General features: G+C 56.7%; 1 protein-coding gene across 2 annotated transcripts in view; it reads left to right on the forward strand.

The window, feature by feature from the left end:
• The first annotated feature begins 425 nt into the window (after positions 1-425).
• Positions 426-22374, forward strand: part of LOC144931072 (ephrin-A2-like) — a 35964-nt gene continuing 14015 nt past the window's right edge. For both annotated transcript variants that reach the window (XM_078854988.1, XM_078854989.1), the window contains exon 1: positions 426-949. In XM_078854988.1, the coding sequence (XP_078711114.1) occupies positions 780-949 (170 nt within the window). In that variant the 5' untranslated portion in view covers positions 426-779. The remainder of the gene's footprint in view (positions 950-22374) is intronic.

Consider the following 22374-nt stretch of genomic DNA (forward strand, 5'->3'; position numbering starts at 1 on the left):
TAATATTTAATCTGCATTAATTGCCTGCGTCGCCACTGCAATGTAAATGCAAATCGTACCGGTAATTACCGGCTAATTGCTTCTCTGTGCTGATGAACGGTTTTCATTGGGCTCCGTGTTGTAATTGACGACCGGGATGCACGTGTCCCTGGCTGGGCGGGGCCAGGGGCGCGAGGGGGCGGGGCTACCCGCCGAGGGGCGGGGCTTCTCCGCGATGGGCGTGGCTCCACGCCCGAGGCGTCTTCACGGTAATTTTCGCCGCCCGCCGTGATTGGCTCCCCGAGACGCGGCTACACGGTATGAGGCTCGTGATTGGGCCGTCCGGTGCACGGGCGGGACTGGGGTGCGGCCCCCCCGCCGTAGCCCCGCCCACACCCCCCGTGACCCCGCCCCCCTATGGCCCCGCCCTCGCGGGGCACGCGAAGCTCGCGCGCCGGGAGCCGCCACTCGGGCCCGGACGCGAACCCGGGAGGATTGCGGTCACTAGCGCGGTCCGGCGACTCGCCTCCTATCGCCTGCCCCCCCCCCCCCGGGGCTCAGTCGAGTCGACTCCGTTGCAGAGGAGACCCCCCTATTCGGGACGGCCGCATCTTCTTTCCCGGGACCCCACCGCTCCCCCCTGTCCCGCTCCTCGATTCGCGTTCCCTCCGTCTCTGCGCTCCTCCGTCCGTGGACTTCCCCGTCTCGGGGCTCCTCCGTCTGTGAGTTGCTCCATCCGTGAGCTCCTCCGTCCCCCCTCCCTCCTCCTCCCCCTCCTCTTGCGTTCTCCTCGCGTCGCGATGGGAGCGCTGCCGCCGCTGCTGCTGGAGGTGATGGTGGTGATGGTGGCGGTGGTGATGGTGTTGGTGTCTCCGAGCTGCCCGTCTCCGCTGGAGGGAGGAGGCCACGAGGCGGCCCCGGCCGTGGCGGGAGGCCGCCACGCCGTCTACTGGAACAGCAGCAACCCGCGGTGAGGCTAAGCCCCCCCACCCCCCGTGCCGTGATGGAGGAAGGTGATGTTGCTGGTGATGTTGCTGGTGATGTTGCTGGTGATGATGTGTGCTAATGGATGTCGGGGGGATGGTGATGGGAGGCTGGTGAGGAGGTCTGATGATGATGATGGGGTATGTGGAAGAGGTGACGAAGCTTCATTTGAAGTGGTGGGTGTCAGAAGATGTGTTCATAAGTCGAGGGATTGTTGATGGGGCATGGTGAGGAGGTGGTGGTACTGTGATGGGTGGGAGATGATGGGGGGGAGGGTGATGAGGAATGTAGAGGGATTGATGGGGCCTGGAATGGAGACGACGCCGGGGGAGGGTGTGGGGGGGTGATGAGGTCTGGAGGGGCGGTGAAGGGGGTCGGTGGAGGACCTGGTCCCCAAGGGGACGCGTCTGCTGTTGTTCTTGCTGCTGCTGCTGCTGGTGTTGTTGATGTTGTTGCTGCTGCTGTTGTTGTTGAGACGCCTGCGAGAGGCGCCGGCTTGGGTGGGGGACGAGAGGCGGGGGGGTCGTGGGAAGCTGCGGGAGGCGATCGAGGAGTGTGATGGTGTGTGTGTGTGGTTGTGTGTGTGTGATGGTTGTGTGTGTGTGATGTGTGTGTGTGTGTGTGTGATGGTGTGTGTGTGTGTGTGTGATGGTGTGTGTGTGTGTGATGGTGTGTGTGTGTTTGTGTGTGTCATTGTGTGTGATTGTGTGTGTGTGGGGAGCGGTGGTGCAGCGGTTAGCGCGCTGCGCTACGAACCAGGCGACCCGAGTTCGATTCCCACTCACGGCCAACACCAGTGGCGATTATCTGAACCGGTCCTGGGCCTCATCTAGGTCGACTCGACCTCAAATGAGTACTGGGTGCGATGTGTAAACATCGCCACGAGGGAGACAAAGACGGCCTTGCGTGGTTCTGGCCACCCACCCCCGTGTCGGCCTTCTTAGGTGCTCGTTAACAGCCCTTGCCCCAACAGTCTGGTAAGGCTTGACGGGGGATCTTTGTGCGCTGCTGCTGCTGTGCATGCCTGCGTGCGAGTTGGTAAGTGTATGTGAACCTTTGTGCGTGAATAGGTATCCGTGAATGGTGTGTGAGTGTGCGTGTGTGTGTGAGTGCGTGTGTGAGTGAGTGCGTGTGTGAGTGGATGAGATGGGATGGTGTGGTGAGCGCGTTTGAATGAGTGTGAGTCTTTGTTCGCCAGTGTGTTTGTACAAGTGTGTGAATGTGTGCGAGTGATTGTGAATGGAAGTGATTGTGAGTGTGTGTATGAATGGGTGTGTCCGCATGAATGTCAGTGCATGTGATCGCAGGCGCGTGTCTGTGTGTGTGTTAGTGTGGGGTCCGCTGGCGGAGTGGGTAGCGCATTGCACTACGAACCCGGCGATCCGAGTTCAATTCCCACTCACGACCAACATCAGTGACAGCGAATAGCTGAACCGATCGTGTGCCCTCCCCTAGGTCGATTCTGCCTTAATGGAGTATCTGGTACAGTGTGCAAACATCAGCGCTGGGAAGACAAAGGCGGCCGAACATAGTATTTGCCAACCGACGTGTCGTGCCTGCCTTAATAGGTGCTCGCTGACAGCATTTGCGCCAACATTCTGCTCACGGCTCTCGGCTGGGTGGCGCTGTGTTGTCGGTGTGCAGGGCGACGTGGCGTGCCTCCGAGTGTGTGTCGGGGGGGCCGCTGGCCCGGGGCCCACGGGCCGCAGGGCCCCAGACGCCTCGCAGGGCCCAACCCCAACCACGCTCCGCCACCGCCGCCCGCGTTGCGTGCGTGTGTGTGAGATTGCGGGGAGCGGTGGCGCAGTGGTTAGCGCACTGCGCTACGAACCGGGCGAACCGAGTTCTATTCCCGCTCACGGCCAGCAGCAGCAGTGAGGGCTGTCCGAGCCGCTCCTGGTGTCTTGTGGCAACATCAGCCAGGTGCGATCCTGAACACAGCGTCCTACCCACCCCCGCCGTGCTGGCCTTTGTAGGGGCTCGCTCACAGCGCTTGTCCCAACGGTCTATAAGTGTGCGATGACTATGGTTCATTGCCCGAAACGTTGTCTATTATATTGTTTCCTTTAAAGGCCACAGTGTGATTGAAGAACGTTTTGAGGATTTGTTATAAAGCTATCGGGAAGAGGGGTGTGTGGTGTGCGCGCGTGCGTGGGGCGCACGCGTGTGTGGGGGGGGGGGGTGCGCGCGTGTGTGTGTGGTGTGCGTGGGGTGTCGATGCGTGTGTATGAAAGTGTGTGTGGTGCCTACGGTTTGTGTGTGTGGGAGTCTTTGTGGTGTGCGTGTGTGACTATTTGCATCTACGTGTTTATCGTGTTGCATCATCGTTAGCCCTTTGCTCTTTACAATGTCTCCATAAACCCCGGGAACAATCGGTGTGTGCGGCGTGTCCAGCCATGCGTGTAGCTGCACACGAGTACATTGTAGCTGTGCGGGTGTGAGAACACGCGTATCTACATGTGTATCTGTCGGTATGTAGATGTGTCGATATGTCTGTGGGTACGCATACGTACACGTCTGTGTAGACACGCGTGTGGACCTGTGCAAGTACATGCATGCCCCTACCTGTGCACACACCTGTGTGCCCCTACCTGTGCACACACATGTGCGTGTACCGCGGCTGGGGGCACTGGATTCGCGAATTCCAGCGCGGTGAGGTCACTCTGCTTCCGCTCCTCGCCCCGGACCCCGCAGTCCCCCCCCCCCACGGGTTCGCGCCCGCGGGGGGGGGGGATCCGTATCAGGCGCAATGAGGAAATCACCACCACAATCACCATCACCACCATCACCACCACCATCACCACCATCACCACAACCACCACAATCACCACCACCACAATCACCACCACTACCACAATTACCACCACCACAATCACCACTACCACTACCACAATTACCACTACCACCACCACAATCACCACCACCACTACCACAATCACCACCACCACAATCACCACCACCACAATCACCACCACTACCACAATTACCACCACAATCACCACCACAATCACCACCACAATCACCACCACAATCACCACCACCACAATCACCACCACCACAATCACCACCACCACAATCACCACCACAACTACCACAATCACCACCACCACTACCACAATTACCACCACAATCACCACCCCCACTACCACAATCACAATCACCACCCCCACTACCATAATCACGACCCCCACTACCACCACCACAATCACCACCACAATCACCACCACCACAATCACCACGACAATCACCACCACCACTACCACAATCACCACCACCACTACCACAATTACCACTAACACCACCACTATTACAATCACCACCACCACTATTACAATCACCACCACCACTATTACAATCACCACCACCACTATTACAATCACCACCACCACTATTACAATCACCACCACCACAATCACCACCACCACAATCACCACCACCACAATCACCACCACCACTACCACAATTACCACAATCACCACCACCACAATCACCACCACCACTACCACAATCACCACCACCACAATCACCACCACCACTACCACCACCACCACTACCACAATCACCACCACCACTACCACAATCACCACCACCACAATCACCACCACCACTGACACCACCACAATCACCACCACCACTACCACAATCATCACCACCACAATCACCACCCCCACTACCACAATTACCACCACCACTACCACAATTACCACCACAATCACCACCACCACAATCACCACCCCAACTACCACAATTACCACCACGACCACCACCACCACCACCATCGCCACGACCACGACAATGTGCTGCCGTATCGTGAGTGAGTGCGATTGCGGTGATCGGAGTTCGATTCCCGCTCACGGCCAACACCACCACTGACGATTATCTGAACCTGTCCTGGAACCCTCCCCGAGGTCGACTCGGCCTCAAATGATTACCCCGCGCGGTGCGTGAACAGCGCTGGGGAGACAGCGGCGGCTGCCTGTGGCGCTGGCCACCCAGCCCCTCGTGTGCTCTTCCGGCCTTCATTGGTGCTCGCTTAGAGCACTTGCCCCAACAGTTTGTTCAAGGCTACACGGGGGGTCTTTGTCTTTGTTCTATGAGTGTGTGAGCCCTGCGAGTCGGGGCAGGGCTGATGGCGCCCACAGACAGGCGAGATTAGCTCGTGGTGGGGAGGAGACTGATGGTGGTGGTGGTGTTAGTGACTGGGGTTTGGTAGTAATGGTAGTGGTGTTAGCTGATGGTGTTAGTGGCGAGGGTTGTGTCGCAGTGATGATGGTGGTGATTATTGATGATGGTGAGATGAGGTGGTTGTGTGATGGCGATGATGGTGTGGGGGTAGTGATGGGGGTGGTGGGGCCTCTGGAGATTTGAGGTTGAGGAGTCGGGGGAGAGGTCATGGAGGGGCGGGGGGCGGGGCTAGGGGGGCAGTGCGAGTGAGTGGATTTTGGGAAACGCGATATGAGAAGGCGATGATGGACGGGGGTGAGAGGGGTGGGAAGGGGAGGTGTGTATAGGGGGGGTAAAGTAGGGGGAGCGGTGGCGCAGCGGTTAGCGCGCCGCACTACGAGCCACCCGAGTTCAATTCCCACTCACGACCAACAACCGTGAGCACATATTTGAACCGGTCCTGGGCCTCCCCTAGGTCTACTCAGCTTTAATTTTGTATCTGGTGCAATATGTACATATCATCACCATTGGGGACACAAAGGCAGCCGGGCGTGGTGTTGGCCATCCACTCCCTCGTGTGCCTTCAAAGGTGCTCGCGAACAGCACTTTGGGGCCATCCATTTAGTAGGTACGCATTGAGGGGGGAGGGGGGGTTAACCCAAATGCGTACGCTTGCGTATGGGGGTCTACTGACATTGTACGCAGAGGAAACGGGGGGGGATGTGAAGCCTCGACAATAATCTGTCTACATTGGCATTCAAATGAGTTAGTCCGGCGGTGGACTGTCTGTTTGCTTAAACACGTTAATATTATTAATCCGTGATCGTTTCTGCGTGGATTAAATATCGGCCGTTCTATAGGATTCGGGGGGGGGGGGGTGTAAAAAATACGCGTGCGCACAGGGAGGGGGGAGGGGTCACGTTTTGATAGATTTTTGCGCACCTACTCAATGGATGCCCCTTTCCCCAACAGTCTGGTCAGCCTATAAGGGGAGTTTTTGTGGTTAATGTAGCGGCTAGTGTAGCGGTGAGTGTAGTGGTGAGTGTAGCGGTGAGTGTAGTGGTGAGTGTAGCGGCTATTGTAGTGGTGAGTGTAGTGGTGAGTGTAGTGGTGAGTGTAGTGGTGAGTGTAGTGGCTATTGTAGCGGTGAGTGTAGCGGTGAGTGTAGTGGTGAGTGTAGCGGCTAGTGTAGTGGTTAGTGTAGTGGTGAGTGGTGCGGCTAGTGTAGTGGTGAGTGTAGTGGTGAGTGTAGCGGCTAGTGTAGTGGTTAGTGTAGTGGTGAGTGGTGCGGCTAGTGTAGTGGTGAGTGTAGTGGCTAGTGTAGTGGTGAGTGTAGAGGCTAGTGTAGCGGTGAGTGTAGAGGCTAGTGTAGTGGTTAGTGTAGTGGCTAGTGTAGCGGTTAGTGTAGAGGCTAGTGTAGTGGTTAGTGTAGCGGTGAGTGTAGCGGTGAGTGTAGCGGTGAGTGTAGTGGCTATTGTAGTGGTTAGTGTAGCGGTTAGTGTAGTGGTTAGTGTAGTGGTGAGTGTAGCGGTTAGTGTAGTGGTGAGTGTAGTGGCTAGTGTAGTGGTGAGTGTAGTGGTGAGTGTAGTGGCTAGTGTAGTGGTTAGTGTAGTGGTGAGTGTAGAGGCTAGTGTAGCGGTGAGTGTAGTGGTTAGTGTAGTGGCTAGTGTAGCGGTTAGTGTAGAGGCTAGTGTAGCGGTGAGTGTAGTGGCTAGTGTAGTGGTGAGTGTAGTGGTGAGTGTAGCGGCTAGTGTAGTGGTTAGTGTAGTGGTGAGTGTAGCGGCTAGTGTAGTGGTGAGTGTAGTGGCTAGTGTAGTGGTGAGTGTAGAGGCTAGTGTAGCGGTGAGTGTAGCGGTGAGTGTAGCGGTGAGTGTAGCGGTGAGTGTAGCGGTGAGTGTAGTGGCTATTGTAGTGGTTAGTGTAGCGGTTAGTGTAGTGGTTAGTGTAGTGGTGAGTGTAGAGGCTAGTGTAGTGGTGAGTGTAGCGGCTAGTGTAGTGGTTAGTGTAGTGGTGAGTGTAGTGGCTAGTGTAGTGGTGAGTGTAGCGGCTAGTGTAGCGGTTAGTGTAGTGGTGAGTGTAGCGGCTAGTGTAGTGGTTAGTGTAGTGGTGAGTGTAGTGGTTAGTGTAGTGGTGAGTGTAGTGGCTAGTGTAGTGGCGAGTGTAGTGGTGAGTGTAGCGGCTAGTGTAGTGGTTAGTGTAGTGGTGAGTGTAGTGGTTAGTGTAGTGGTGAGTGTAGAGGCTAGTGTAGTGGTGAGTGTAGTGGCTAGTGTAGTGGTGAGTGTAGTGGCTAGTGTAGTGGTGAGTGTAGTGGCGAGTGTAGTGGTGAGTGTAGCGGCTAGTGTAGTGGTTAGTGTAGTGGTGAGTGTAGAGGCTAGTGTAGTGGCTAGTGTAGTGGTGAGTGTAGTGGTGAGTGTAGCGGCTAGTGTAGCGGTTAGTGTAGTGGTGAGTGTAGTGGCTAGTGTAGTGGTGAGTGTAGTGGTGAGTGTAGAGGCTAGTGTAGTGGTTAGTGTAGTGGTGAGTGTAGTGGCTAGTGTAGTGGTTAGTGTAGTGGTTAGTGTAGCGGTTAGTGTAGAGGCTAGTGTAGTGGTTAGTGTAGTGGTTAGTGTAGCGGTGAGTGTAGAGGCTAGTGTAGAGGCTAGTGTAGTGGTTAGTGTAGCGGTGAGTGTAGCGGCTAGTGTAGCGGCTAGTGTAGCGGCTAGTGTAGCGGCTAGTGTAGCGGCTAGTGTAGCCGTGTAGTCACATGGGTTGGACCAGATGACGCCAAAAGGCGCACATGTAGATGCTTGCCCCGAGCTCTCATACTCTGATGGTGCATTGTCGTTGAGTTGTGCGCCTTTTGGCGTCATCTGGTCCAACCCATGTGAGACTAGGCTCTAAGGAAAGCTGTCTCGGGTGTGGACCAATCAACTTCAAGGACAGTGCACATTATCAGAGTTATGTCTTTTGTTTGTATTATGACTGCAGGTATTGCGGTCTATGCAAACATGACTCCTTGTTAAAAGGTGTCAGTTTTGTTGCCAGATAGAAGGGTAAAGAACCAATTATCAACAACGCAATTCTGATGATGATGCTGCCGATCGCCGCGTGAATGGATCCCGTCAGCCGTCGGGGGTGAAACATCCGGTGCGAAGGGCATCCTCGCGAAGAGAAATTGACGCAAAACGAAGCGAGAAAAATCCACAGCGGCGGTGGTTGCAGTGGTGCCGCGGTGTTGGGGGCAGTGGGGGGCGAGTCGTGCTGGAGGGATTCCGAGTCGATTACGGGACGCGTCCCGGAGCATCGAGCGGCGGGACGGGATTAAGAGGAGATCGCAAACATCAAACATCATCCTCGTGTCAATGTCTGCTGGGCATTTAGAGACGGGGGGAGGGGGCGGTGGGGAGGTGGGAGGTTGGGTGCTCGATCCCCGTTCGCTACCATCCTCGCCGTCGCTATCACGGCCTCCATCACACCCGCCTGACTCGGACACGGAAACACCGCGCGCGCGTGTGGGGTGTCTCTGCTCCAGAATCCCTCCCGTGCCCTCCCCCCCCCCGTGTTCCTTCACACTCCGAGTTCGTGTCGGAGCCCCCCGCCCCCTCCTCCTCCCTCGCTGTCTCTCCACGGCGATATGCGGACCTGGTCTCTGTCTCACGGTCACCCGATCCGCGTGGGGTCGAGTGGGGCTTTGCGTCGGGGTTGGGTTTGTTGTGGTGTGGTGTCGGGTTTGGTTATGGGTCTGAGTGTCATGTCTTGGTTTGGTTTGGATATATGGCTGGGCTGGATTTGGGGTGATAGGTTTGGCTATAGGATTGATACATGTTTGGGTTGGCTTGGCTATAGGGGAATGGGTGCGGAGTGGAGGTGTGGGGTTGGCTATAGGGGAATGGGTGCGGGGTGGAGGTGTGGGGTTGGCTATAGGGGTATGGGTGGAGGTGTGGGGTTGGCTATAGGGGAATGGGTGCGGGGTTGGCTGTAGGGGAATGGGTGTGGGGTAGAGGTGTGGGGTTGGCCATAGGGGGAATGGGTGCGGGGTGGAGGTGTGGGGTTGGCTATAGGGGAATGGGTGCGGGGTGGAGGTGTGGGGTTGGCTATCGGGGAATGGGTGCGGGGTGGAGGTGTGTGGGGTTGGTTATAGGGGAATGGGTGCGGGGTGGAGGTGTGGGGTCTGCTATAGGGGAATGGGTGCGAGGTGGAGGTGTGGGGTTGGCTATAGGGGAATGGGTGCGGGGTGGACGTGTGGGGTTGGCTATAGGGGAATGGGTGCGGGGTGGAGGTGTGTGGGGTTGGTTATAGGGGAATGGGTGCGGGGTGGAGGTGTGGGGTCTGCTATAGGGGAATGGGTGCGAGGTGGAGGTGTGGGGTTGGCTATAGGGGAATGGGTGCGGGGTGGAGGTGTGGGGTTTGCCTCCTCGCCCTTCACCCTGCGAGCAGGAACTCGCGCAAAGTCAAATTTCGATTCGGCTGCCTCAGCCTCTCACCGCTCGCCTGTCAATCACCCCTCACAATCTCACCTCTCTCGTGTCGTCTCCCCAACCCTCATCTCTCATCTCTCAGCCCGCACCTCCCTCGCTCTCACGCCCTCCCCGTCTCTCGTCATCGCGCCCCCCATCGGAACTCGGCACCACGCAATCCCTGCGCTCCGAGTCCTCGCCGCCGCGAGATCCACTCCAGGATTTATGAAGAAGTTCCCACGGTCCCTTTAAAGGATAATTGATCCAGCAGCCTCCCCCCCCCTTTCCTACCTTACCACATTCCCAGCAGAATGGTTGAATATTCTCATCGATTCAGGGTCACGCATCCAACTCGCTCCTCCTGACTCTGCCGTCTCTATACCATCCCTCTCTCGACTCTCTCCCCGACTCTCTCCCCTCTATCTCCCATCTCTCTTCCCCGACTCTCTCCCCTCTCTCTTCCCCGACTCTCTCCCCTCTCTCTTCCCCTCTCTCTTCCCCGACTCTCGCCTCTCTCCCCCGTCTGGTTGCGGTGTCCGCGCGTGGTGTCGGCGGCGCTCGCTCGCAAATAAACACGGCGCGCGCGTAATTACCGCTCATAAATGTGGTCACTTAACCGCGCAGCGCGACCCCTGACCCCGCGGTAATTGGCTGTGGGAGGGGAGGGGGAGGGCGGGGGGTGGTGATCCCCCCCGCCTCTAGCCGCGAATCAACATGATCCAGATTTAGACAACAGCGGATATCATCAACTGCAGAAGCTATTACTCGCCACAGCAATGTGGAATTTCTTCTCCTGCCTCATGGCCTCTAAACGGAGCCTTGGGCTCGCAGTGTAAATTCCACATGACTATGGCAGGGTCGTGGCGAGCCCTCGCTGGCTGTAGGACTCTGCGCTGGGTGGTTTCAGGAGCCGGGCGCTACCGCTCGGGGAGTTTGAAGATCCGCGACCCCCCCCCCCCTGCACCCCCCCCCCGTCTCCCGTCTTCTTCCCCCCTCCCCCTATTACTTCCCGTAACCCCCTCCCTCTCCTGTCCGTGCCTCCCCGTCCCGCGTTGTGTAATCGGATGAATCTGCGTGGAGCAGTGCGTCATGGACAGCACCGGGAGTCATTGAGCAGTAGAGCGGGGAGGGGCTGTGGGGGAGGGTGGAAGCAGGGGGAGGGGAGGGGCTGTGGGGGAGGGTGGAAGCAGGGGGAGGGGAGGGGCTGTGGGGGAGGGTGGAAGCAGGGGGAGGGGCTGTGGGGGAGGGTGGAAGCAGGGGGAGGGGAGGGGCTGTGGGGGAGGGTGGAAGCAGGGGGAGGGGGTGTGCGGGAGGGAGGATGGAGGAAGGTGGGGGCAGTGAGCAACTCGGCTTGGTACGAGAGGGAAACGGGGGGCGCTGGCGGGTAGGGGATGTTGGGGGGAGGGGGGGGGTCAGGAGATGTGGGGGGAGGGAGGGTGAAGGAGGAGGGGGAGCAGAGGAGGAGGAGGTTGCTTCTCCTCTCACGTATTCCACGGCTGGGATTGTATCCCTACGCGTGTGTGTAGGGAGTGGAGGGGGGAGGGTGACAAAGATCCCCCGTGTAGCCCACAGAGGCTGTTAGGGAAAGTGCTGTTAGCGAGCAGCACCTGCGATGGAGTGGGGTGGCCAGACCCACGCTTGGCCGCCTTTGTCTCCCCACTGCTCACGTTTCCCCACGGCCCCAGGTACTCATTTAAGGCTGAGGCAGTCTAATGGAGGCCCGCAATATGGGTGCTGATCTCACCATTGATTGTAACCGTGGTCAGGAGTCAAACTCGGGTCGCTGGTTTGTGTAAATCGCTGTTGTGCTGCTGCTCGCGCGCACGCACACACGTGCACACACGCACACACGTGCACACACGCACACACATGTGTCCACGTGGACGCGCGCGCACATCCTGTCCACACCCATGCGCCTCTTGCCAACGTTGAGTCATCTTGATGGAGGTTGGCATGATACCATCCCACCGCAGCACCCCCACACATCCCAACTCCCACACCGCGCACTCCCACACCCAAACACAGCACACCCAAAGGTCACGCCTCGCAAACCCCCATCGCAAAAGCCCCACTCCTATCACACACCTCGCCACGTACATAGGGATGCAGCTTAGCGTCTGTACTGATACGGGGGGGGGGCACGTTGGGATTGGGGGGCCGCGGACCCCCGCGCGAGCCCCTCGTGGCCTCGGGAGGTAGTCGTCCTCGGGAAGTAGTCGTCCTCGCTCTCTCCCTCGCCGCCCTCCTCTCACCTCTTGTCCCCGTGCCGCTCTCAAGCCGCCCGTGGGTTCAGCGTTCACCCCAAGTCGGACCCGAAGTGAATTCCGGCTGCTGCTCGCAAAGGAGCATCGAGGCAGTGACTCTCATCGCCCGTGTATAGAACCCCGAGCCAGCAGTGGTGGCAATTCTACATTCGTATGACGGGGTCGAGTCTTCCTCACAGGTGCAACTGCACGCCTGGGAAGAGCAGGCGCGTAAGGGAGACGCGCGTGATCACAATGGGATGTGCCCGCTTTCTGTCGGCTCTCGCGTCACACTCCGCGGAGGCGAAGTACTCGGTTCACCGATGCTGCCGAGGCTCGTGTGAGAGGTGAGCGCAGGACTCGGAGCAGCAGGAGGGGGGGGGGGGCACTGATGACTCCACGCGCACTCCGTTTCGGGGCCCGACATGAACCACCACCCCGTTGGATTTCCTGCCGCTGTTTGTGGCCATCATCTCTCATCCGGCGTTCGGCACTGGGCCCTGCCAACACATCAACAACATTTGCATCAATCGGATACTAAGCCACCGTCGTCTGTGGGTGTTCGGCGTCTGTGCGCAGTGTATTCACGTGTGTGCTGCGTTTGTGTGTCTTTGTACTGTATTGCTACGTGTGTACTGTGTTCATATAGGTGTACTGTATCTGTACACGAGAGAGAGCGCGATTCTAATTCTCTCTGTTGTGCGTGTGGGCGTGAGTGGTTGCTAGGCGTGCATGGTGTTCCCCCGCCTGTGTTTGTGCGCACATGGGGAGCGGTGGCGCAGTGGTTAGCGCACTGCGCTAAAATACCCGGCGGGCCGAGTTTGATTCCCGCTCACGACACCAATATCAGTGACAGCGAATATTTGAACCGGTCCTGGGCCCTGCCTAGGTCGACTCGGTCATACATCTGTACCTGGTGTGATGTGTGAATGACAGCACTGCAGAGACAAAGGCGGCCTGGCGTGGTGGTGGCGCTATTCCGGCCTTCATCGGTGCTGCTCGCTCGCCACGCTTGCCACAAACCGAGACAATCTGTTGGGGCTTCACGGGGGATCTTTGTCTTTGTGTGCGTCGTGCGGGCAGCAGTGCCCGGCAGGCTGTGCGGCGGGTGATTGTGTGGCGCGCTCCCCGCTCGCCTCCACTCTGTGTGTATCCATTATTAATGATGTAATAACCACTAAAGTGAATTTAAAGATGTGTTTGTTTTTCCGGCGCCCCCCCCCCCGCTGCTGCTGCTGCCGTGAGCACCGAGCGCTGCTCCGGGAGAGGCAGAGCGAGATATTAATCATCGTGGTGCTGGCGGTGGCGCTGCGACAATATGAATCACGGTGCTGACTATGATAGCGATGTTGTGATGGGAGTGATTGATGGTGATGATGGTTCTTTTTTTTAGACCCTTCTTCCTCCTCTTGCCATGAACATCACCAACTCCAACATTCCACCCCTCCCCCCGCCATGAGTCCACATCGTGTAGTATGATGGTACGGTGTCGACGATGATGAAAATGTATTATGAATATGACGATGGTAGCGATGACCATGATGGTGGTGATTTATGTCAATGATGATCTTGATGAACCCCGTGTGTGATCGTGGGTTTAATTTAGAGTGAGTTTGGGGGGGGGGGTAGTGGGAGGCTCTGCACCCCCAACGTGGTCGTCAGTCCCCTGCTAATCTCCAGCGCTGCCTCTGTTGAGACCCCCCCCCCGTCTGCTCCACGGCCAAGCGCGTCGCTTCGCCACCGCCGCCAAACGCTGATGTCGCTTCCGGGCAACTTCCCAACACTGAATAAATAAACGTGAAAAGAGAAACTCATAATGGGCGATCTTCGCACCCTAAGTGTTGGGAATAATTGCCGAGTCTTTAGAGGCCTTTGTTCAATCATTTTATTCGCCATGAGCTCGCGTAATGAAACCGGCGAAGCGACCCGATTCTCACGCCAGCGATCAGCAGCGTTCACATTGACGACCCAATACAGCCTGACCCCTACAGCCTGACCAATAAAGCCTGACCCCTACAGCCTGACCCCTACAGCCTGACCCCTACAGCCTGACCCCTACAGCCTGACCCCCCCCTACTGCCTGACCCCCCCCTATTGCCTGACTCCCCCCCCCCCCCCTACTGCCTGACCCCCCCCCCTATTGCCTGACCTCTTACAGGCCTGACCTCTTACAGGCCTGACCTCTTACAGGCCTGCCCCCTTACAGGCCTGACTCGTATAGCTGTTAAAGCAGTGACTTCAGGTTAAGGGGCAGGCAGAGGGCTATGGCTGGGAGCAAGTTGTGACTTAATGTATGGAGGTTATGGTTAGAGTAAGGGCTGTTGCCATGGTTGGGCTATAATTACCGTTGAGGTTAGGCTATGGCGATGGCTAGTCTATGACACTGTATCGATAGGCTAAGGCTACAGGGAGGCTGGGTATGTGGTTAGGCTGTGTGTGTGTGGTTCGGTCATGGCTGGGGAAGCTGTGGCTATGGGGAGGCTGTCTCGCGGCAGATGGAGCGGGGAGTTTGTGAGTTCCTGGGGATGGATTCTCATCTCGCTCCGCGGGGGGGGGGGGCGGTGCGATCGCCCCACGCGCCTCCTCGGTTCCTCGCCTCATCGGCTACGGGCGCGGCTCCCCGCTCCCCTTCATCCTTCGTCGCACATCACCGCTCTCATCCTCCACCATCATCGCTCTCATCCTGCACCATCATCGCTCTCATCCTGCACCATCATCGCTCTCATGCTGCACCATCATTGCTCTCATGCTGCACCATCATTGCTCTCATCCTCCACCATCATCGCTCTCATCCTGCACCATCACCGCTCTCATCCTCCACCATCATCGCTCTCATCCTGCACCATCACCGCTCTCATCCTGCACCCACAGTGATGTTGAGCCCTCGGTGATGTTCTCCGAGCAATGTGGCGTCACCCACACCGTGATGTCTCACTCGGTCACGCACCCCCCCACCTCCTCCTCCTCCTCGTGTCGCGGCCGAGGCTCTGATAACCAACTCCATGCCCCGTGGCCCTGCCCTGCCCTTCTCTAAATCTCAACCGCGTCTCGCCCCTCCTCCCCCCGCCCCCACTCCCTGCCCCCCACTACCCCCACCTTTGCCCCCCACGTTTCTCCCTCCCCACGATAGCTGCGCTTGCTCCGGCCACATTCCCGGATTCCATCTCCCGTGTGGAGGAACCGCGGATCGTGCGTCGGCACAGCGCGTTCATTAGGAGCTTGCGGATTAACATTCACCCTGCACACACACACACACCGTGCGTGTGTTAATATTATTATTCACATGGTATCTTGTAGTATTTTACACACACGCACGGTGTGTGTGTGTGTGTAAAATACTACAATTTAGCACGTGAATAATAACACACACAACACACATCTGGCAGTGTGTGTATGTAATATATAATGACATAGTAATTTATATTATTTTTAAATATGCATTGCTCTCTCCACTGATAAAATACTGCGTACGAGAATAATAATCATACATCTCCACACACATTATTTATAAAATAATACGAGCAGAAGGACAGGACATTGTGATGTAGACCAACAATAGAGAGTCACTGTCGCTCTGGCTGCGCGCAATATCCATTCACAAGCGGCGCCTAACGTTGCACAAACGGCGATGATGAAGCCCCGCGCGTTCTCTTTCTCATCTGAGGGTGCGGATGAAACTCGTCTCGGGATCCTTTGCGGAGTCCCGTTGGAATGTGTAGCCCTGGGCCCGTCTCGCTCATCCCTCCTGCCACTCCGCGGCGGCGGCGATGATGATGATGATGACGATGATGATGCGTCTTCAGCGATGATGTCGGGTGGACGATGGCGAGGTCGGGTGGACGCCTCGTGCCTGCGCCGATGTTTGTGGGGAAGGCGGCGGGGCGGCCGATGGCTCGCTGCGCTGCGACACCCGGCGACCCGAGTTCGATTCCCAACCGCGATTTACATTGGCGGTGAGTGATCATCAGGACCAGTTCTGGGTCTCCCCTCGGCCTTGACTGAGCACCCGGTGAGTGCTGGTGAGACAAAGACGGCCAGTGGGGGGCACGCGAGGGATCTTTGTTGTCTGTGTCGGCATGCTCGGCCCAGGGGGGCGCCTGAGTGCGTGGGGCCATGGCGAGCTGCCTTCGAGGGGACTCGGAGACGATGAGGTCTGATGAGACGTCATCTCGAGGAGGTGGCTTCACCATCTTAACTCATCGCATTTCTCTACGGCGAGATGTGTCGGTGATGATGATGTGTGTATGACGATGCCTCCATGATTAAGCATTTCATTATCATAGATAACATTGGTGGCGATAGCCTACGTGTTAAACAGGCATCTCGTCGAGGGTGGCGATGAAGAGGTGTGATTGACGGGGTGTCTCGCCATTGATGATGTTCTCTGGGCGGTGCCGTCACTCGTCCCAGACGCATCGCCCCCCCTTCCCATCTTCCTGATCCTGGGTCTCGCTGGGCGAACGTTAATCGATGTGAAATGGAGTAATCGAGTGACACGGGCGGGGGTGGGGGCACCCCGCACCCCTCCCGTGTCTCCATCTCTGGAGCCGCCGCCTCCTCCTCCTCCTCCTCGCGTTTCCGTCGCTGTGAGCGGAGCCCCCCCCCCCCCCGGGCGTGATTCACGCCGCGCGGCCGTGGAGCCGCAGACGGATGGGGGGGGGCGGATGGCGGGGAGCGGGGGAGATGGATCCGTCCATCACCCCGCGCCTCCGCCCGTATCTGCGCGCCTCCATCTGTCCGTCGCGCACCCTTCGCTCGCTCGCTCCCAACATCATTCATTCACTCGCTCGGTCATTCCATCATTCACTCACTCGCCCGCTCACTCACTCCATCCTACATGCTCTCACCATCCATTCACTCACTCCTATCATTTTCTCGCTTACTCGCTGATTCACACACTCGTATTCACTCAATCGTTCCATTATTCGTTCGCTCACTACTTGAATCGCACATTAATTCACGCAAATCATTCACACATCTACTCAATGATCCATTCACTCACTCGCTTCCGAATTCGTTCACTCGCACATCGGTTTGGTCACTCATTTTCTCGTTCACTCTCTCGCGCATTCATTCATTCACCCGCTCGCCTACAACTTACATTTCGTGCTCATTCATGCACTCCCCACCCACCCTCTGATTCGGTCTCACCTCGCCTCCCCCGCTCACAACGCAGCCACTTGGCATCTCCCGCTACCAACACCTGGCCCGGCCAGGTGTAACTGGGCGAAACCAAACGCCGCGGTAGAGTGTGGGTGGGGGAGGAACTTTCCTCCACTCCTCCTCCTCCTCCTGCTCTTGTCGGCAGATGGCGCGGGAGTAAATATTTACCCGCGCCATGAGCGGATACTATTTTATGGCCATATTTATTTTTTCAATCCGTCAAATCGATTTCGCGAGTCGCCTTTTGTTGCCGTGCCCCCTGCGACGTGGAGAGTTAAAACGGCGCCTGGCGGAGCGCAGTGCCGCTCCTCGGCCCTCACGCAGTGGCTGCTGGTGATGCTGCCGATGCGGTGCGAGCGGTTGCCATGGCGATAGATTGGTTTCCCAGCTCGTGGTCCCCTCCTCCTCCTCGCGCGCTCGTCGCCCGGTGACGGCGGTTGCGTTGGTGGAGCGGCGGTCCCCATACACAGGGCCCTGCTGTGGTGGTGTTGTTGTTGTTGTTAAGATTGCGTGAGTGTGTTTGTCGGTGTTGTTGACAGTAGGGTGTTGGTGTGGTGTTGTTGTTAGGAGTGTAAGTGTGCGAGTGTGGTGGTGTCACCATCGTTGGCGTTGATTGTGTTCATTTCTAGGCGGGCGTGCATGGGCTTTTTGTAAGAATGCCTCTGTGTTAGGGCGCACGTGTTAGCAGGGTGTGCATGTGGTGTATGTGTTGGGGTATGACATAAATACCTGGTCCGGTGTGTACACATCGCCACTGGCGTGGTGGCCACCCTCCCCCGCGTGTGCTGTGTCGGCCTTCATAGGCGCTGCTCGTTAGCAGCACTTTGTCCAGAAATTTGCAAAGGCTACGCGGGGGATCTTTGTCATTGGGTGTGAGAGCGGTGTGTGGTTACTGTGTTATTATATTTCACAGCGTGACCACCAGTTAAGTGTGTTCATGTTGGACGTGCCAGCGTGTTTATACGAATGCCTGGGGGTTTCAAGGGACGTGTGCGTGATTTTTAGCGAATATTCCTCGGACCCTCCCCTAAAGCGACGCAGCCTTTAGTGATGGGTGGTACCTGGTGCGGTGGGTAGACCAAGGTGGGCGGACAGGTGTGGTGCTGGCCACACCACCCCCTCGTGTGCCACGGTGGTGGTGGTGGTGGTGGTGGGTGTCATTAGTTGGTAGTTAACTTAACACGCAAGTTCTGCTGCTGGTTAATGGTTGCGGTAAACAATACACATCGATGTCTGGACAGCGACACTCGTCATTGTTGGCTATCCGTTGTTGGTTACCCTGCGGTTGTGTCCGTAATGTGATGCTTGATGTGGTGGTTGTGGATATTCTTTTTGTGGCGGTGGTTATCGATTGTGTAACTGAGCCCCGTTGTAGTAAATCCGTGTTCCTCCACCTGCAAAGGAATTCGCCCCGGAACCTCGATCGCCTTAGTTGGACTCTTGCCCAAGGGTCGGGGAGGGCCGGAAGTCGGGGAGTGAGCGGTGGGGGGGCCACAACTTCACACGAAATAATCATTCTGTTCTCCACAGCGCCACGATCACTCTCGTTGTTGTCTATGTTGTCGTTCGATCCGTGTCTAGCAGAGGGGAGGGGGGGGCCTTGCCCATCAAGAGCTGGCAGCTCACCAGCAGTGATTCCAGCGAGCCTCACTGTTGCTGATGAGACACTGGGCGTCCACCCGCGTGAGACCAATCCTGCTGAAAACTTCACGCTGAGAAGTCCGTGTGTCTGATGGGATGTGTACAAAAAAAGTTTACATGGAGGCACATATTTGGGAAGGGGTTGTTAGTGTCTGCCTTTAACAACTCATCCTGTGCAGTCGTAATCCTCCGTAGCCGTATCTATCGCGTCGTCATCCTCAACGCAGATCGCGGCTCTCACGATCGTCGTGGAGGAACCACAGACGAGCGAAAAGGCAGAAGCAGCAGAAGCAGTAGCAGCAGCGGCAGCAGCAGTAGCAGAAGCAGCAGTAGCAGCAGCAGCCGCCAGGTGGTAAGGAGCCGGCGGCGCTGCCAACAATTGTTGCCCAAGCTCTGCGGTCCTCTACATATTCACGTTCCGTTTTCAGCCAATCAATGAGCGTTTACACACGTGGGAGGAAAACCCAGAGCAGCCGGAGAGAACCGAGGCGTGCAAGACGGCGCAACACTCTCCCCATACAGAAGGGACAGGCGAGATGAGTCGCCACTTTCCTGTACCGCCTGCTCATGGCGAGCCGTGGTCCGGCTCCTCCTCGACCCCCATGATCCACCAGCCCTCGCCGCCCCCACAGTGCTGGGTAACAGACGTCCTGTAGAAAACAGGACGTGCAGTTTAGTCATTGATTGATCCAGGGGGTACGGGGGGGTGTGGGTAGGTGTGGGTAGGCGCTGGGTAGGTGTGGGGAGGCGCTGGGTAGGCGTGGGGAGGCGCTGGGTAGGTGTGGGGAGGCGCGGGCCACATTCCACAGCCTTCGTCATCGACCGCTGGCATGAATCACGTTGCAGGGTGAACGTGCGCGCGTGCATGCACAGGCACCTGCGTGTGTGCGTGTGGAAGTATGCACGTGCGTGTGTCCGTGTCGACCTGTGTGTGCGTGTGTCCGTGTCGACCGATGTCTGCGTGTGAGTAGCTGGTGCGGTGGGTAAAACATCGCCACTAGGTACTCAGGTGCTCGCTAACAGCACTTGCCCCAACAGTCTGTTAAGGCTATACGGGGGAGCTTTGTGTGTGTGGGGGTAATCGTGCGTTTGTGTTGGCACAGTGGGGAGCACAAGTGGAGCATCTGGCAGTGAGTCAACCCAGTCGCTCTGTCCCGTGACCTGCCAGCAGAGAGCAATTCATCACTTCACGTGACGGCCTCGGAGTGCACCTAGCCTGGCACAAAGCCGTGGAATTGTTGTTATGGGTGTTGAGGAGAGTGTAGGGTATGCGTGTGTGAGTGTACATGTTCCCTGTGCTGGCAACCCACCCCCTCATATGCCGTGCTGGCCTTCATAGCAAGGCTATACGGGGGATCTTTGTCTTTGTGCAGAGTAATCTGTATGCACTGTGTAGACTGTTGGGGCAAGTGATGTTTGCGAGCACCTATAAAAAATGAGGTACAGTTCTCAATTAAGGCTGAGTCGACCTAGGGGAGGCCCGGTTCAGATATTCGTCACCTATGTTGGACGCGAGCGGGAATCGAAGTCTTTTTCCGGGGTCGTAGTGCAGCACGCTCACCACTCCCTACACTACCCCAAAGACAAAGATCCCCGGTATAGCCTGAACAGACTGTTGGGGCAAGTGCTATGCGCGATCACCTATGAAGGCTGGCACAGCACATCAGGGCGTGGGTGGCCAACACCACGCCCGGCCGCCTTTGTCTCCCCAGTGGTGATGTTTACACAAACCACACCAGGTACTCATTTGAGGCTGAGCCTACCGAGAGAAGGCCCAGGACCGGTTCCGATAATCGTCACTGGTGTTGGCCGTGAGTGGGAATCGAACCCGGGTTGCCGGGTTGGTCGCGCAGCGCAGCGCTAACCGCGACACCACCGCTCCTCCCCCTGCTTATCACACGCATGCACACTCGCAGAAGGACACGCATGCATTATTAACCATCGCAGATTCGCTGATGAGTCATGATCACAACCAACGGAAGTAAACGACGGGAAACGATTGATTGACTTCATAAAGAATGCTTCAAAAGTTGGGCTCAAGATAGAATTCGAGCAGAGACGGCGCTGCACTAAACGGAGGGCGCCCTTCCTTGTCTGCGGCAGAGACGCACAGCCGGAAATCGCAGCCCACAGCCCAGCCGAGTGGGGGTGGTGTTGAAGGTGCACCACCACCACGAGCCACGTCACGAGATACAACACATCGCGAGATTACACACCACGAGATACAGAGGCGGCCCAGCAGCAAATGTAGACTATTAATATAGAATATTTATACTGCAGGAGGAATCCGATGAGCTGTAAAGCTCTTCTTCACAGATGTCCAAGTAGAGGCACGGAGTAAGATCGTTACAATAACAAACAGGACAAAAAACACGTTCGGAGTTCATAGTACACGAATTGTAAACGAATCACCTAAACAGAAACAAATACAACGCCAAACCATCCGCGTCCTACCAGGCAAAGCCCACCGAGGTATTAGCTTCTTGTTCAAAAGCGACCTGGCCACAAATGATAGCTCAACAAAGTGGCTTGTCATTTGGATATTTATTGCAGAAAAATAATTTAAATAGTCTAATAATCTGATCGTGAGAAGTATCCGCGCAATGCACCTAAAGAGAAGAGTGCGTTTAATCAGCGCGTGTCGCCTGCTCTGACAATTGATCGGAGACACGGACACTGACAGATGCGATGTAATTCGTATTGTTTTACACTGGGAGACGAGAAGACGGACCACACGGTTCAGAGAGCACATCCAAGTGAGAGATCGTCATGACTGTTTAACATTTGTAAAGGGGTGGTGTGAGTGTGTGTGTATGTGTGTGTGTATTTGTGTGTGTGTGTATTTGTGTGTGTGTGTATTTGTGTGTGTATTTGCCTTTGTATTGGTTTGATTTCACCGCATGCCTATAGAGCTTCTGTTTGGCCGGATAGAGTGGGGTTAAACGGGCATGGCACGGGCTAGAGAAGAGATGGAGGTGATGTGGTACCGAAGGATGTGGAGCTGAGTAGACTTGCCGATGACTGGTACCAGCGGGTGTCAAGATCGGCCTCTGGAGGAGGCTCGTGAAGGACGCTGCTGGGCAGTTAGAGGCAGTCGCCCTCCAGCAACAACGGAGGGCAGAGGAGCGACGCTCACAGCAACGAGCAGAGCGCCGGGTGTCTAAAACAGTTGGCACAGTGGGGAGCACAGGTGGTGCATCTATCAGTCCTCTCAGTCAGTCAACCTATGGCACCTGGGTCTGTTCCGTGACCTGCGCGTGGGCCGTCGACTCTTCACGTGGCCTCAAGTGCACCTAGCATGGCACAAGCGCCGTGGTGACGTCACCCCCACCGAGTGAACGGCGGTTGTTTTGGTTTATATGTTGGCGCTTGGTGTGTGAGTGCGCGTGGCTGTGTGTCTGTGTGTCTGTATAGGTGTGCGTGCGCGTGTGTGCATGATGGTTATTTCGTACGGCCAATGAAGAGCAATTATTGGAGATTAATTTCTAAGTGATTTACCCGTTAAATTGCTTTGTCCCAGTTGGTGAATTGCAGATGCGCACCCTCCGTTTTCACATGCATATTTGGGGCAGTGCGGCCTCACATTGTTGTCTATGGTGTGTGTGTGAATGTGTGACTGTGGGGAGCAGAAGTGCATCAGTTTGGGACCCCGGCGACCCGAGTTCTATTCCCGCTCATGGTCGACACCAGCCACGATTATCTGAACTGGTCCTGGAGCCTCTCCTAGGTCGACTCAGCCTGAAATTAATTCCTGGTGCGTTGTGTAA

The sequence above is a fragment of the Lampetra fluviatilis genome, chromosome 3 (assembly GCF_964198595.1).
Source record: "Lampetra fluviatilis chromosome 3, kcLamFluv1.1, whole genome shotgun sequence".
Lineage (NCBI taxonomy): Eukaryota > Metazoa > Chordata > Hyperoartia > Petromyzontiformes > Petromyzontidae > Lampetra > Lampetra fluviatilis.